Here is an 18,313-nt window from a genome sequence, read left to right on the forward strand (position 1 = left end):
AAAGTGCTGCTCACTCCCCTGGTCTATGTCCCAGGGCCATTCAAGTGATGGTCTGGAGTGGCAAGGCAGGTCTCCTCCATCCGGACTCATTCTTAGTAAACATGAGCTACACTTTACTTCAGCATGAAATGGCCAGGTCATCTCAAGTTGGTTAAATTATTTTAAAAAGTATATATTTCATTCTAGATAACAAGAACAAGTTCTCTTTAATCCATTTGTAAGCTTTTTTGAATTGTCTGTTGAATCACCAAGAATAGTAGGGGAACTTTTATATTTCCTGATATGTACCACTGGCTAGTATTTTGAACTGTCCAATTACAATTACTTTTGCTTCTTTTTTATTGGTCAGGGATTTTTGTTTTGTTTTATTTTTTTTTATTTGACTCAATTCTAAGACCTTCCTAATTTTTAATCTATAGTCTTGTTTCCTTGTTTGCTTTTTCTCTGTATTGGGTCTCGACTCATTACTCAAGTCTCTATTGTGTAGATTACACTATTTCATATCCTTCTCTGTGTGTCTGTCAGGGATCAGTGTTTGCATCTCATCTTGTGAAGTCAGGTTTTATTGTTCAATATAATTGCCATAGGTGGATGATGACCTTGCTCTTTAGCTGTGAGAGTAGACGTTACAGCTTGTGTCTGTCCTTGGACCTTCCTCTAGCTTTTCCTGTGCATCACTTCCTGCTGTTTACTCAGCTGAGGACACTCACTTCCTGATTTTCCCAAATATCTGTGTCCAAGCCTCTGGTATTCCACACGCTCCTGATTGTCACCACCTCATGGATGCCACTTTTATTTCTCTTCTCTCCTGTCATAACCTCTCTTTCATAAGACCAACCAGACACTTTGACCTGTCAGTCATAAATGTCTGTGAATAGGTCCACCTCCCTTTGATAGAATCTAAACACTTTAAGGTTTGATATTTTATTACCCGATTTCTAGTATGGTTTTGACACTTAGGGACAGAAAATAAAAGATTAGGATTTGATTATGTGACAGAAAGAGCCTAGAATGGTAAGAAATCTCTCCTATATCCTCAAATATTTTTAATTAAAAAATATTTATGATGATTCAATCAAATTTTGTATACTTTTTCAAATCAAGCACAACAAAAACAAATTCACTTTAAAGTATTTATGTTTAATGCATTCAACTTAAATACATGTGATTTTTATTAATAACCTACGAAGCTGTTTACATATAGCCTGTCTCACTAGCAGCACATTTGACATACATATTTAGAAACTATATTCAGTTCCCTTTATTTTTTTTTCTTAAAGTTCAAGGTAAGAAAGACTTTGGGTTGTCTAGCAAAGTGGCAGGGATAAGTCCATAGGCATAAGGCCGCACTGCAATATTGTTTATACCTTGAGTAAACCTTAGAGATGCATACATGAAGGTAACGAGCTTTGGGGCCAATCAAAAGGAGATCTCCACTGGCATGTTCTTCTCTGGAGATGACTGCTGTGTGAACAATGCAGTCTCATGCACTGTGCATGTGCTGTGTGTTCTTTGTTGGTAAACCGAATGTTTGGTACAATGTCAGTGATTACAGTCCAGTGGATCAACTGTGAGGGGATGGTTGGAAGTGTTCCCCAGCATTAAATTATATCTGCATGGTGTGATTTTTCTCATGAGAGGTCACGAACTCTTTTTATTTCCTAGAGATTTCTGTTCTGCTGATCATGGTCTTCAGTTCAGAGTTCTAGTATACTAATAGTACAGAGATGACCACGGGACCATGAGCTGATGCATAGTTGGAAATGCTCCTTTTTATACAAAGACTCAGGAAACAGGAAAAAAAGGTTTAATGGTGGTGTTTCAGTCTTTCGTTTGTGTATATGTATTTTCTCTCCACACTCTTCCGCAAAATGGTCAAGTCCATTATGAATGTCAGTGAACTGTTGAATAAAAATTGCAAGGGAACTTAGAAGTAATAGGAGAAAAGAAATCAGTCCTGGCTTTTGCTTGACTCTGTGTGTTTTGATTAATGAAATTCTAGTGTTGATAACGACCTTCCTTTAAATGCAGGTGAAGATGCCTTTGATGCTCTCCCCCCATCTCTCCCTCCTCCCCCACCTCCGGCAAGACATAGTCTCATTGAACATTCGAAACCTCCAGGCTCCAGTAGCCGACCTTCCTCAGGACAGGACCTTTTCCTTCTTCCTTCAGGTATGAGTGGGTGAAAAGCCAAGAAAGAATTTTCTCTTAACATAAACTACATCTGAGATTATGCCACCAAATTCATGTTAGTGTTTCCTGAGACCTGCCATATCAGCAGAAAGACTCCTTGGTAGTGAGAACAGTGGTTAGCTGCTTTGCTTGACACTGGATTGACTTAATGGTGGAATAGCACAAGGGTGGAAAGAGCAATAAGGAATCATAGTGGTTACCCACAGCCCATTGGCTGACCCCACACCCGTGCACATGTAGGCAACACCAGTTGAATTTAGTGGGTTATTTACTATTTATAAAAGCGATGCAAGGGTGGACAGGAGATCCACTGGTGGAGGAGAAAGCTGAAGGTTTGTGGGAGGGAGTTGGGACTGGCTTGTGTATTTTTGAAGGAAATTTTTGAAGAAAAAGAAAGAAGGGAAGGACAAAGGGCACATGTTCTGCATGTTATACAAAGCAAATAATGCCTTTAGGTGCCGGCGGGGTCTACCTTCATGCAGTTTATGGACTCCCACGATGCTGCCTAAGCAAGATCAAGTGTCCTAAGTCAAGCATGGAGCCCCAACTCTTCAATGCTGAGTTGTAGGCAGTTTCTGATTGGCTTCCTTGCACTCCTAATATGCATGACTTAAATCCTGATTCATGAGGTCTCTGTTCACTGGCTTCTTTTATAACGAAGTCAGGATCTCCAAGAGCTAGCAGAAAATATTTTGTTACATCTTACAGAATGTTTAATCATCTTTCTAGAAAAACACAGTGCCACACTGCTTAGGACAGCTCTTCACTCAGAGTAAAACCTCATGAAAGGCACACATACTAGACTGCAGTGCAGCACTCCACTTTTAGAACTGTATAACTAAGCGAAGGTGGTTGCCCACCTTCCTCTGCGGTCTCCGTGCTGTCTAGGATGTTCTTAATTAGTGTACTCAAATTAGTTCGCAATCCTGAGATTTGAGTTCCTTGAGATAATCTCCCAATTTAAAGACAAGATAGATATCTTACAAAAAGATATGCATTTGCTCAAAATATTATACTAAATGCCTGTTTCTGTATGCCAGCCTTCTATGCCCTGCGTGCCAGCCTTACCACCCGGTGACGTCTCTGTAGTTCAAATTTCAGATGGCAGGAACTGCCTTTCTACAAAGAGACCTCATGGCTGCAGTGCGGGGAGGAAGGGAAGCCATGCAGAGATGCAACTCGGGTCCTCCTTTATACTTTCCGTCTTGCGCTTTCACACAAGATTGCTTTTGGCAAAATTATAATTCCCACTACCGTGTGTGGCCCATCCATTCTAACAAGCCAATCAAACACTAACAAAACGCAAGTCCTCAACAAAAGCTCCTTGATTTGCTATCTCCAAACCCAAGGCAACCGCTGGGCATACGTGCTGCCTCCTTTTCTGTGTAACAAAAAAGAAAAAGAAAGGAAGCATTCCTTTGTGTGGGAAGGTTGAAATAGGCATTTCTGCAGCTTCGTGCCGGGGCCTGTGCTTAAGCAACAAAGCCAAAGCCAGGACAGCGTTAAGTCTTGTCACACCCTGCATGAATGTCTTTTTTGAAGGGCATGGGATGCACTGTGTCTTTGGCAGACTTATTAAAGATTTCTCTCACTGTTCCTCTAACCTAGAATCTCTTTTGAAGTCCATATCCAATCTTAAAGTCACAATTCAAGTTCCAAGTCTAGTGAAGCTGACTTTGTTAAAGAGAAGTAGTATTTTTAACTTGGAGACATACAAGTTTGTCTGCATAAATAAAATACAAAGAAAATACCAGGTGGTTGGAAAAGGACTCGGGGGGTATGATTTACTCAAACCTATCGAATCATTGCCGTGATGGGACTAGCCAGAGAGCTTGTGCCATCTGGGAGGTTGCCCTTACAGAACTCAAGTCAGATGAGGGAAGTCGTTTGCGGTGCCCTTCCCATGTGGAGGCTGCCGTGTTCAGATGTGAGAAGTTCCAGGGCGAGAGCAACACTCTGTTCTCCTCTGCGGTGCAGCAGCATCTTCTGGGAATTTGCTGTAAGAAGTCAGGAGGGACCTTCCTTCCTATGCTTAAATTAGGCTCAGTACTACATTGCTTCTTTAGCAAATTGATCGCATTGTGTGTTATGTCCTCAAATAATGTATGACTGTATAATTACAATTGGCTGAAGCATCTTCAGATTGTATATTTTAATCCTAAATAGGCTTATTTAGTTTTTAAAGAAACTAATTGCCAAAGCTTCATTGATTTTCAAATTTTCCTTATCAGAGGACAGCTAGTAATTATCTTGCATAGTGCTGTTTCCTTTGAGACAGTAGCTCCAGTTTCATAACTTTCAGCAAGGATACACCTTCACCTTGTACCTCACAAGGAGCAACTTAGCTGGACACAAAGTTGAGCCTGTGGTGAAGGAGCAGATCCTAAGTGTTTTTGCTGTGGTCATAATAATTTAGTGTGTCCCTCTTTAGGTAAAATGGTTTAATGGAAGACATTTAAAAACTGCAATTGTGTATTTTGTAGCCCATTTATAATATTGAAATGTATACAGATTGTAACTTCATTAGCTCACAGTGATTGTCTAGAAATGACAGACATATCTGGGAAGCCTGTGACTTGGCTCTACAGCAGTAAGCAAGTGTGGGTACTCTGAAGGCATGATAAAGCTGGTGGTAATTGCTGCAGGAAGAGTACATGAAATAATAATTAGGTTATGATTTTAAATGGTGCTTACCTTTTCTAGTCAGAAATTCGTATGAAAATAGGCAAGTTTAAAAACATGTCAATTCTTCTCAAATTATCACATTCTATTACTGTTGTCAGATTCAAATGAAGAACCAATGATCTAAACTATAGCCTAACTATATGTATTTACAGCCTATCTTTCTTTATGCAAAATCTGTATCTGCATGGATTTATTTTTAGTAGTTAAAATATGAATGAGCATAAGCTAGTTGCCAAGCTTTTTGCCTGTTGCTGTGTATTCGAGTAAGAAGATCTCATATAAACCACAGAAGTGAGAAAAATTCTGCCCTCAAAGAACTTGGAATAACTTCCGAGATAGTACACACAGAAGAAAGTAATATGAGGGAAACTTGAGAGTGGAAATTTTTAGTGAGCCGAAGATGTCAGAGATAATGTTTTTATTATTCTTTTGTTTAGAACAGAGAGGGTGCTAAGGCTTTCAGCCACACAGTACTAATTTTAAGGCAGGTAGGCTTGCTCTGCTAGTGACTTCTGCCAGCACAGACCCGTGTTCTCTCTTTAGTTCCACAGAATGAATTATATCATTCTTAGTGAAATGATTTTTCAATCTATAATTTATATTTCACAGTTTTATATGGCAAGGTTTTAAAAAAAGTGCATTTTTACTGTGTGTTTAAACTTTATTTTTAGTAATGGTATTTTTTTTCTTTTTTTTTTTTCTTTTTGCAGTTGAATTTACTATTCAGTGAGCCAGGCTAACAACTGGGTATTAGCATATTTTGGAACTTCCAATATAGTGCAATGAATAAAAAAAATCTTACATTTACAGATATTTCTACATTCATTAATTCATTTAAAAATTCCGAACTCCAGGTTTGTTTACATTATATTGACACAGAGCTTAAGGAGCTCAAGCGATCCAACAATACTCTTAGAAGCAAAGTGGATACTATATTTTTTCATGCTTTCCTCTCAGCAGCTTTTATTCATTGAAGAGTTTATGTGGGGGAAAGAAATTAGAGTTAAGAGGGGGCTAAATAAGTGATCTGAAAAGAGAAATAAAAATATGTAGTCTTAATTTTGAAGTCAAGAAAGTAGCATCCCTGAACAAATGGATGAATTACAAAACCCACATAGTCAAAGTGGTTATGATTGCTCAGGAAATCAGTTGTCTAATCCATTTTATCGGAATCTACAGTCCTCAAGTTCCCAAAGTTCTTTCCTCAGCCAATCAATGGAAAACATCCTTTTAATTAAAAAATTATCTTTATTTTCAAGATCCCTTTTTTGAGCCAGCAAGTGGCCAGGTTCCCTTGCCTCCTGCCAGGAGAGCACCAGGAGACAGCATGAAGCCCAACAGAGCCTCCCAGGACTATGACCAGCTTCCTTCATCTTCTGGTGAGTTGACTGGGAACAGTAACAATGGTGTCCTCTTTTATACTGTATCACATTTTTGTGCTGTATCACTGTTCGTTCTGTGGCCTTGTCTTTAGTTTATTGCACTACACCCAAGCATTCACTTATTTCAGCATCCTTTGTGTTTGGCTTCTAAAGCACACATATGAAAGCAACACCCAGAAAACTGCCTCAGGGGAGGAAAAAGGAGGCTTACTATTTTGTGTGAACCGTCAGTAAGTGCACAGCTGTTGTTTCATGGCATATATTCTTGCTTTTACCTTTCATTTCGTCTCATCAGATTTGAGAAATATAGAAAATCTCTTTGTACGTCGGCCCATGCTGTGTTCTTTCATTTCACATCAAGACGAGCATCTCTCTAGAAGGAATACCAAGCCAGTATTACTATTATTTGGTTTTGTGGGTTGTTTGTTTGTTTGTTTGTTTTGGTTGGTCGGTTTTTCAAGATAGGGTGTCATGTAGAGAAAGATTGTTCCTGATAATTGTTATTACCTCAGATTTCATCATTCATTCATTTGCTTGATTCATTTGTCTGTGTCTTAACACTCAAGCTAAGAGTGTCACCCCTTGGTTGCTAGAGTGACTACCACTGGCTAGATGCTAATCAGCAAATATTCATTTCTTACATTCTGAAGGCTGAGAAGGCCAAGAGAAAGTACCAGCCATTTGGTATCTGGTGAGAACCTACTTCTTTCTCCATAGGTGACCATCTCCCTATTCAGGCATTGTGAAGTGCAGGACCTTTTAATCAATATTAATCCCTTTCCTGAAAGTTCCATACTCACAACTTACTCAGCAACCACAAATATCATCACACTGAAGAATACAAGCAAGAACAAGAAATGGAGCCACACCATATCACTGTAACCCCAGCACTTAGAACCTGAAAACCTGAAGCAGAAGCCTTACAATGTGTGGAAGAACATATATATATATATATATATATATATATATATATATATATATATATTGACATACTAAAGACAAGTGGACTGTATAGCGAAACCCTGTCTCCAAACAAACTATTTAAGTGATACACAGATATCCATAAGGTTGCCCAGCACATATAAGAATATAGATGGGGACATGAAAGGGACACTTAGTCACTGATGTCTTTGTTAAATTGGATACTTGGTTTCATGAGCAACATATTTGTTTCCTCTTTGTAAACATCACAAGTCTTTCACTAGATTTTGTATGATTTCGGTATTTTCAGTTTTTATTCTTAAGCTCAAATCAATTCACTGAAGATTTGTTAAATGTAATAGTCATATACCTGGGACTTTCTGAATAAAGATTATTGAGCTGCTCTGAGAACTATCAGCATTGTAGATCCTCCATGGGGCCATACAGGAGATGCAGAGTTCACTCTGAAACCCCAGCGGTGTTAACCCTGAAAACCTATTGACCTCTTCAAGTTTTGGTTTATATGTTGTCCAGTTCACGTTTAGCCACTCAGATCCTTCTGTGTATAGGGTGTATTTCCAAATAAAACATAGACTGATGAGAAAGCCTGGAAATCGATGAGTGAAAACATCTGCCAGTCCTGTATGGCATGAGAAAGCAAAGCCATTAATGCAATACTGTTAAGATAGACCTTTGGCAAAAGCACCACATCTGACTTGAAATATATTCAGCACTATCAACTGTGTCAAAATATAGGTATATACATCGTGAGTAGAGTTATTGTGAGACACTTTTAACAGAATCTTTGGTGTTGGCTCTGTAGCATGTGGGTGTTGTAGGCACAGGAGCATCCTGCAGGTGTTCTAGTGTTTGGATCAGGGTTAGCAATACAATAGAAATCTCAAGAGTGCTTGGAGTAGCAAACACAGAAACATCCACTTAACCTGATTGAACTAGTTTTTCCGTAAGAAATACAATAGTATTAAGGGCTAATTCCAGCTGTAACATCAAATATTTCATTCTAAACTTTGCAGACACTAGCAAAGCACAGAAACAATTCCCTGTTTCTGGGTTGTTTTTGTTAACAGGAAGCATGCTAGTTTTCCACACCTGCACACCTGTACTCACCTCTGGAGTAGATGTCCTCAGTTAAAACCTGACCTGGATGCTATGTGCCCTCAGGACTCTGTTCCACAATAACCTATTCTTATCAAAGTCTCTTTTATATGACCTAACAAGGATTCTGGTGTCATTGCTAATTCTAACACGTTGAATGTCTACGCCCTTTTGGAGCTATATAAATACTTGATAGTTGCTTATTTATCAACAAACTATGAAAAGAATGGTTTTGAAGAATTCAAAAATACAGTTTCATCAATTTAGAAATATTTTCTTCCGGGCAGTGGTGCACACCTTTAATCCCAGCACTCTGAGGGCAGAGGCAGGAGGAGCTCTGATTTTGAGGCCAGCCTGGTGTACAGAGTGAGTTCCAGAACAGCCATGGCTACACAGAGAAACCCTGCCTCAAAAAAAATGAATAAATAAATATGAATAAAATAAAATAGAAACCTCTCGTCTCCCTTTTAATAACGTTATGTGTATAAGTGCATCTACGTAGTTAAAAGGAACTTCAAATTTGTTCATTCCCCTCAAAGGAAGTATTTCATAAATTAAAAAATAATGTTACTATTGGTATTTCATCAAATGATCATGATAAAAAGCAGTTGCAAAAATTAAAATTTCACTGATTTATTTTAAAATCACTTCCTTCTGTACTGAGGCAACTTTTTGCCAGTGAACAACTTCTATACGTGAGCTCATCTCTCCCATGTAGCTCATGTCTCCAGTCACTGCATGTAATTTTGTAAAATTTTCATGCTGCTTTTCTCATGTTATAATACCCATTGTGCAGCAGTTTGAACTCCTTAAACACTCCAAACTGCTTGTTCTTAAATTGCAGTGTCAGCCCTGGCGGAGGTTATTCATGGTATTAGCAGTTAAAAAGTAGTTCAAGGACTTGAAAACAATGCTAGAATGTTCCATGACTCATATGAAATTATTTAATTGCTAAATATACTGACATAATAAGGGGATACTGTTAGAAAGGGGATGAACTGCAGTGCTGGTTTCCTCTATTATTAGTTTAATGGAAAATTGAAGGACTATTGAGCAGACAGCTCTGTTAGTAATCTTTCTGAGGATTTCAGCTGGAAATCATGGTTATAATTCACACAAGGGTTGGAAATGCAGAGGGAAGATTTCCTAGTGACAGGGTAAACTGCATTTAACACTTAGTTTTGTTTCCACGATGGAAATTTCAGTGTGGTTGAGCTTCACAGTTCATCTGGTCATTGATGCCTCTTGAAAACCTTCCTGCGCTTCTGATTCAAAACCACAGCGCTGAAATGTTTGGCATGAGTATCTAAAGCAGTCTCTGCTGCTGCTCTTTGTGTGTTTGAAGTATAGTGTATGTGAAGGTCTTTCATTTATTTGTATTGCACTGAAAACCATATGTGAAATCGTGTCTGTTGATTAGACTGTGTCTAAGATGCTGTAATAACTCAACATCACAACATAAATGGGCTCCAAAATTCTTTGAAGCAACTTATATTTGAATAACAAGATTATAATATATTTTGAGATTTTGTTCATTCTTTATTTAGTTGAATTCACATTATTTCTTCTAATTCTCAACTATTATTGAACATAAAAAATTACTAGTCAAAGAGTTTTAATGCTTATTCCAAGAATAGTACTTCTTTACTACATTACTGAAGGTCTATTTCCCAGATGATATTACATGTTATGTAAGACTTAATTTATTAAGCATTTAGAGTAGAATACAAATTCCGACAGTTATTTTAGAAAGCTGATTATGACAATCATTGGGGTCATTTCACATACAAGTATAGTATATACAATTCTTTCTATGTGGTTATTCATATAAAATGTTATACTGTATATAATGTATATGCTGTTATATACCTTAAAACATAGTTATAATACATAAATATAAATACATGCAATTCTGCAATAAGCTTAATTTATAAAATAAAGAAACCCAGCAAGCTTTAACAATTTACTCAGGATCCCACAGAGACAAGCGTTAGCCTAATAGAATTCAAGTTAATTCTGACAATTTTTGTAGGCTATGCACATATTTATTCTTTTACTGTTAATCAAGCTTATATTGTGATTACCAACATAATCAGTGGCCAAGCCAAAACCAAGTTAGTTCATAATCCACAGTCACACCTCCATGTAATGTAACAGTGATTGCTAAAGCACATTGGGTTCCTTTATAACAAAATAGGACCAGCAGTGAAGGGGCCTCAGTGCCAGCAAAGGAGTGGAAGGCACTGGAGCAGGGAAAGCTCCATGACCGTGGCAGAGCCCTCCACTGGGTTCCTGCTGCTCCTTCATATCAGAAAACCCTCTTAGCACCTCTGTCTTCACTCTTGAACAGTTCGCATCTGTAAAGCAGAAGGAATCTCATTCGTTTGTTACGGTTTTGTGAATTGCACACTATGACATGTACGCTGAAGAATACAGCAGCTACCAACAGTAAGAAAGAAAAGGACTTGGAGCTGTACCAACGGGGCCTCCTGCACATTCAGAGCTGATATTTGTTAGGTGATTAAGAGATAAGGGTTGGGTTTCAGTCTTTTACATATGGATACTGAGCTTCCTAGCACCATTGCTGAGGCATTCTTTTTCCCCTGTGTGATTTTAGTCTTTGTGAGATCCAGTTGGCAGCAGATGAACAGGTCTGTTTCCGGATCCCAGTTCCATTAGCCTTGTCTGTTGTGTTGCTGTGGGCCAGCAGTATGTCGTGCAGTCTGCTGTGTGGCGCCTCCCTCTGGCTTTCTTCTTTCTGTTCAAGGTTGCTTTGCTTCCATATAAATATTAGGGTTGGTTTTTCAATCTGTGGAAAGGGTCATGGCATTTTGATGGGTATTGCACTTTAGTCTATAGGTTGATTTGAATCTATAGAGTGATTTATGTAGTACAGACATTCTAACAGTAGTCTTCAAATCCATGGATATGGAAATCTATCCTTTTTTGTTTACCTTGTCAGTTTCTTCAATTACTGTTTCATGACTTTGACAATAGAGTGCTTTTACTTCCATAATTAAGTTTATCCCTAGATATTTTACATGTAGCTTTTGTGCTTTTTTATTTCCTTGAATTGTTTATGTGCCGAAAGCTACCTGTATTCAGTTTAGTTTTCCTACTAATCTCTATTCTGCCCTGCCATAGGCCAAATCTGCTCCTTTATTAACCAATGGTAATAAAAACATATTCCCAGCATATAGATGGGAATCCCACATCAGCGCAACTTCCATACACACACACACACACACACACACACATACACACACACACCATCTTATATCAGGCATCCTGGTCCTCTGGTTCTCGCAATCTTTCCACAGTCCTCTTCTGCAATGTTTCCTGGGCCTTAGACACTAGTTTACTATATAGTGTTAGATTTGACTCTAGTGGTCACCATGTCTTCCTTTCACATCCCAGATTGTTTAGCAGCTGGCATTAGTGAGTTTGGATATCATATATTCCTTATTAAAATCAGGTAGACCATCTGTTTCTGCATCATACGAGAATAGAGACACACTAGCCATTCACAGGGTAAGGAAGTATGAACAGGAAAAAGTGTGAGGATCTCACTATATAGATACTCCTGAAAGTGGAATGGTGGTCCCTGTTGTGCTTTCGACTCAGAGGGTAAAAGTCAGCTCAGGCCCTGTTGTATTAATTCTACTTCTAGCAAGGGCCTAAGTCTTTAGTGGCATCAGCAATTGTGAGTATCCTGCAACACCTGTTCTCCAGTCAGTAAGTAGTGAGGGCCTAGATGCTATACAGTGATATATAGTTTAATATAAATGCAAAACCAATACAGATTTTGGCAACACCCAGTAATTATATATTCTTTACATGACTATATAATTAATTCTCTTTGTTCTCAAGAGTCCTGCCTGTTCATTGGTACCAATGTTATTGGTTTCGCTTTAAGAAACTATTATCGCCAGGCAGTGGTGGTGCACGCCTTTAATCCCAGCACTCGGGATGCAGAGGCAGGCAGATCTCTGTGAGTTCGAGGCCAGCCTGGTCTACGAGAGCCAGTTCCAGGGCAGGCTCCAAAACTACAGAGAGAACCTGTCTCGAAAAACCAAAGAAAGAAAGAAAGAAAGAAAGAAAGAAAGAGAGAGAGAGAGAGAGAGAGAGAGAGAGAGAGAGAGAGAGAGAGAGAGAGAGAGAGAAGAAAGAAAGAAAGAAAGAAAGAAAGAAAGAAAGAAAGAAAGAAAGAAAGAAAGACCATAAAAAGAAGGAAACTATTATCAGGATGGGACAGTGGCAACAATGGCTCCGTAAATAGTTCCCATGTAGCTGTAAGGGCCTGGGTTTGGGTTCACAGAACCCTTGTAAAGCCAGGTATGTTAGAATGCATCTATAAGCACAGCTACCTACAGTGAAATTCTACCAAGAAACAGAATCTGCAGAAGTTTGTAGGCCAGCCAGCCTGATGCATGCAGAAATGAATAAGAAACCCCACAGTAAACAAGGTGGAAGGCAAGAACTGACAACCAAGTTTGCCCTATGACCTCCACATGTGGGTCATGGCACATGTGGACCCTCTTGGACACACACAAATATGTACACACCTACTATACATACAGCTGCACACATTAAAGAAAATGCATGAGAGGAAGAACAAAAGGTAATTACCAGCAGGGGCCTGAACTATAAGCCAGTTTTCTCAATGTTTGCATTTTGGGGGGCAAAAGTTTCTGCATTGGAATATGTTTGCTCAAGCAAAGCCACATTTAATTTGTTGAATCTGTTGACTCATAGAGGCAAAACATCTGCTCTTTTCCATTTATTTTTCCTCATTGTCAGTGAAATTCAGCATTATTAACATGAAAAGTCAGATAGGAGGAGAGCCTACAGAGTATATTTATGAAAATAGTTCAGAATAGCCACACATGAGTAGGACAGCGAACATTTGGGGGCTATTCTGCATTCTTCTCTTAGGTTATAGGGAAAGCATCCCCTCTACTAGGGACCTCTCCACTCTCTTCCTCTTGGAGCAGCCAAAGGCTGTGCCATAGTTGAGAAAGATAAAGTATGTGATAGAACAGGTCTTGGCCACTTATACTCTGAGCTTGGGCTTTGACTATTTTGTTGTTTTTGTTTGTTTGTTTCTGTTTTCCTCTTTTGTATATCTGTTGTGAAATATGAAATTAGAAAGAAAAATTTTATTTTTTGAGTCAAACTGCTACATTCTCCCACCACATTGTAATTTTCAAAATGAGATAACATTTTCTATTTCACAGTAATTTAGCCAGCAAATAAAAGTATTTGTAGAGAAAATAAGTAAAAGTATTAAAAATTGATAGCACTATTGTGTCCTATGGCATTCATTTTATTTTTAATGAGCTCTACATTTTGCTTTGCTCCCCTCCCTACCTCTTCCCTCGCCTTCAACCATCTCCCAAGTTCCCCATGCTCCCAATTTACTCAGGAGATCTTGTCTTTTTCTACTTCCCAAGTAGATTAGATGTATGTGTCTCTTAAGGTTCTCATTGTTGTCTAGGTTCTCTGGGATTGTGATTTGTGTGCTGGTTTTCTTTACTTTATGTTTAAAAATCACTTATGAGTGAGTACATGTAATAATTGTCTTTCTGTATCTGGGTTACCCAAAATGATGTTTTCAAGCTCCATCCATTTGCCTGCAAAATTCAAGATGTCGTTATTTTTTTCTTCTGTGTAGTACTCCATTATATAAATGTACCACATTTTCCTTATCCATTCTTCAGTCAAAGGGCATTTAAATGGTTTCCAGTTTCTGGCTATGACAAACAATGCTGCTATGAACATAGCTGAGCACATGTCCTTGTGGTACGAATAAGCATCCTTTGGCTATATATCAAAAGTGGTATTACTGGATCTTGAGGAAGGTTGTTTCCTAATTTTCTGAGAAATCGTATGGCATTCATTTTTATCTCACTGTTTCAATGGTTTCTCTCTTTAAAAATCTCCACAGATGGTTCGCAAGCACCAGCTCGACCCCCCAAACCACGACCCCGCAGGACTGCACCAGAAATTCATCACAGAAAACCCCATGGGCCTGAGGCAGCATTGGAAAATGTTGATGCAAAAATTGCAAAACTCATGGGAGAGGGTTATGCCTTTGAAGAAGTGAAAAGAGCCTTAGAGATTGCCCAGAATAACGTAGAAGTGGCCAGGAGCATACTTCGAGAATTTGCCTTTCCTCCTCCAGTCTCTCCACGTCTAAATCTATAGCAGCCTGAACTACAAGCACCAAAGGGTAAAACAGTTGACAAAATATTCCAGGAGTATGGAACAGAAGGACTGAGAGGGGATGCAGGAGCCCCAGCGTCTTTTTGCATGGCATCTCCAGAAGGGAGGCCTAGAGTACCACTTCTCTGGAGACCATGGCTCCCCTAGGATGCCCACGCTGCAGCTTCTGTGTTTGTGCTAGCCATACTTTTAAATCAGGGTTGAACTGATAAAATAATTTAAAGACGTTTACTCCCCCTTGAACTTTGAATCTGTGAAATGCTTTTCCTTGTTTACACGTTGGCAGAATTGCGTTTTGTCTCTATTTTGGATTTCTGTACTGTGTTCCTGACAGGCCCTTTGTAGAACTGGTCACGTCTGCTGTAACCTTTTCATGCCCCGCCCTTGCTATCCCCATCAGCAGAAAAATCATTTGTTTGTGTTGCTCTCTATCCAGGCCCCACCTCAAGTCCCCAGGTCCAGTTTCATTGCTCCCATTTATATGACATACTAGTCTGAAGGTTCTGATTTACAGCATCTCAAACGAATGCAGAAAGAAAAAGAAAAATGTGTGTGGTCTTGTCTTCACTACTGAGTCTTTTCTTTGGGAACCATCACTGTTGAGAGGTGGGGAAAAACCTGAATGTATAAAGCATTTATTTGTCAATAAACTGCCTTTTGTAAAGGGTTTTTATATAATATAAAAGAGCTTCCCTTGTTAGTGCAAGTGCTGTGACCTTTAGTTTTCCATATTCTCCCTCTTATAGCCCCAGGAGTGTCATGATGCTGTAAAAGTGACTACTGCAGATGCAGGAAAAACAGGCTCACATGAGACAGTGCTGTGTTCCAGGACCATAATGAGATCCTCTGATGTTTATGCCTGTATCGCTTTCAGTAAAGCTGGAAAAGGTGGCCGTCTCCTCAAAATCTGTTAATATGCCTTTAGATAAGGTCATGGACACCCTTTTGCCCAGTGGAATGCAGTCCATTTTCTATTTCGGGATGTCACCCTGGCTCCTCACAGTGTGCGAGCCTCCTCCTGAGGTACTGATGACTGGTATGTGCCACTGCTACTGCAGCCCTGGTACTTGCAAAATCCCTAGAACCCTTCCTCCAGTCAAACTAGGATTCCTATTTACTCTGTGGGTTTTCTCATTGATTGTTCCATGTTGCCCCATCCAGTCAGATGAAAGACTTTAACATAATTCTGCCTTTTTAACAAAATAAGTGGGTCTTCTGAAACCATGGTATTAGTCTGAATCTAAAAATATCTATTGACCATCTGCAGTGTGCTTTGCACTCTTGGGCTTATTTAAAGCGCAAACTGGCTCTAACATATTGTTTGTATATATGTGTTTGATGATAAATGTCTCTAAGCTGATGGATGAAGCTCCAGAAATTGATGCGAGAGCTTCAGAACTCCAGAAATTTCAGGGTTTTTTTTTTTAATCCCTAATAGTGGAAAAAGAAAATCAAAGCTATCTCCATACAAAATGCTTGACCACATTTGATACTTCCTAAAGATTGACTTAGTTGTAGGTTCATGGAGGTTTGTACCACTCCTTGTTCCACACCCAGTGGGACACACAGAAATGCCTCATATAATGAGTCCTCCATCCTCGCTAGGGAGAAGAGAGACTATTGGCTAGATCTGATGGAGTCGTTGATGTAAAAGACTCATGCACGAAGCCATATTTGCCTAGCAAGGGCGTCTGGCGCATTCCTTTGCAGTCTGACTTACATAGGGTGAGACAGGACTTGAGGATTCATAGTCTGTTCTAGATTTATTCAGATAGTCCTATACTGCTTCTGCCCCGAGAGGGGTATTTTTAATTTCCTTGGATGCTATTCCTATAAGGAGGTATGAGTACAATTTTTATATGCTATTTTCTACAATTGGCTATTTGTTGTTTTATCTGCCCATAATTTTTTTACTTGTTTTATAAGTTCCGATGTCATATGGGAACAGTGCTATGTATTTTGGGCTTTATGTATCTTGCCAACCATCGACATAGCCTAAAACCCAAAGTTGCCCCCTTGTTGTCCTAACCTTGTTAGAACACCCTTAATAGATTAAAGGGTGATGTAAGACAGGAACGCTGGGAACTGCAACATATTTTCATGCACTTCTTTAGAGTAATACATGAAATTATCAGCAAGAATTTAAAAGCTAAAGATGTGATAATACCATTTGTTTGGACCTGAGGTTAGGAAGGAAAGAGTAAGTTTCTGAATTGTACCAAGATCCCTGCATCTTCCCTCTGGCAACTGCCAGTTTTGTCATTAAAGTAAAAGCAGTGAGTCTTATGTAAGACAATGGAGACAAAAAAACATGGAATTCACAGACTTAGTTAAAAGACATAGTTCAAATTAATTTTCATTATGAAACAGACTACTAGCTAATACTTTGAGATGATCCAGACTTTATTCCCTCTGATCCAGAATGTTAGATTTTCCTCCCAAAGCTCAAGATTTGATAATAAAATTACCCTTAAGATGTATTTGCTATGATCCAAACAATTAAAACAAATAGTGGCTAATTTTAGCCCCTACCTACAAGTTGTTCTGGGTGTTGAGGACTTAGGATCCATCTCCTGTGAAGTTTCATTTCCACTACTCGGGGAGGGTTTTTGTTGTTGTTGTTGTTTGAATGTTATGTGAATCACCTTCCCCCCTCCCCGATCTGTTGGTATCTGATATATCACAGCCAAGTTTTCTAGAACCAAATCCAATCACTGTAATGTTTAACTTGAACTTTCTTCCCCAATTATAGTTGTTAGCCCTTCCTGCTTTCCCCCTGCCCAGAGTGCAATAGAGCCCTAAGTACAACCTCCAAGGTCTGTTTGCTAACGCAGCATTTCTCACACAAAGGACACATGCAAAGATTTATTCATAATGTGAACTCCTTACTTGTTCAGTTCCAGAAGCATTTCCTCCATCCTGAACGTGACTTTGCCTCTCGGATTTTCAACTTGAAGCTTTAGTTTGCACTGAATTCCCTAATCTGGTTTTGAGATGTTTCAGATGGACTGATTTGGAAGTAAAATGCGTATTTTAAACATCAATGCAGGTCCTGCCTGTAAACCTGGAATACTAGAGCTTCAAGGAAGAGGTTCCAGAAAAAGACAGCAATAGAAAGGTTTCCTTCTCAATTCCCATTTATATTGTTTTGAAATGCATTTTTTTACACGTGTCTAATGTGGCAAAATAGTTATGTGTTCAATTAATTTATATTTTATTCTTTCTTTTTTTCCATTCTGGATATGTAACCTCAAGTACTTTATCTGTTCTTTTAAGGTATTTTATAAAAATGAATGTTAACAAATGGAGTTTGTATGTTATTTTTCAAATGAGCACAAATCTTCCCATGAGAGCACGTCTCTGATGTCATTTTTCTAAAGGATATGGAAACAGCTGTAGTGGTGGGAGTGGCAGGGCTACGTCCCCAGCACCCGGGCCGCCTGCTAACTTATACCCCGAAATAATTACACAGACACTGTATTCTTTTAAACACTGCTTGGCCCATTAGCTCTAGCCCTTACTGGCTGATTCTGATATCCTGATCAACCCATCTCTAATAAACTGTGTAGCACCGGTCTTACTGGGAAAGATTCAGCATGTCTGACCTGGCTGCTTGCTTCATTGCGTATGTCTGCCCGGGAGAGGGGAGCATGGCCTCTGAGCTCACTTCCTCTTCCTCCCAGCATTCTGTTCTGTTTACTCCTCCCACCTATGTTTTAACCTATGAGGGCCAGCCAAGCAGTTTCTTTATTTTTTAACCAATGACCTTCCTCCATCACTTCCCCTTTTTC

General features: G+C 39.1%; 1 protein-coding gene across 3 annotated transcripts in view; it reads left to right on the forward strand.

Moving 5' to 3' along the window:
• The window catches only part of Cblb (Cbl proto-oncogene B), a 180,490-nt gene extending 162,664 nt beyond the window's left edge, over nucleotides 1-17,826 (forward strand). For all 3 annotated transcript variants that reach the window (XM_075964244.1, XM_075964271.1, XM_075964252.1), the window contains 3 exons: nucleotides 2,032-2,172; nucleotides 6,138-6,257; nucleotides 14,245-17,826. In XM_075964244.1, coding sequence (XP_075820359.1) covers nucleotides 2,032-2,172; nucleotides 6,138-6,257; nucleotides 14,245-14,504 — 521 coding nt within the window. In that variant the 3' untranslated portion in view covers nucleotides 14,505-17,826. The remainder of the gene's footprint in view (nucleotides 1-2,031; nucleotides 2,173-6,137; nucleotides 6,258-14,244) is intronic.
• The last annotated feature ends 487 nt before the right edge of the window (nucleotides 17,827-18,313 follow it).

This window comes from Microtus pennsylvanicus, chromosome 1, assembly GCF_037038515.1.
Source record: "Microtus pennsylvanicus isolate mMicPen1 chromosome 1, mMicPen1.hap1, whole genome shotgun sequence".
NCBI lineage: Eukaryota > Metazoa > Chordata > Mammalia > Rodentia > Cricetidae > Microtus > Microtus pennsylvanicus.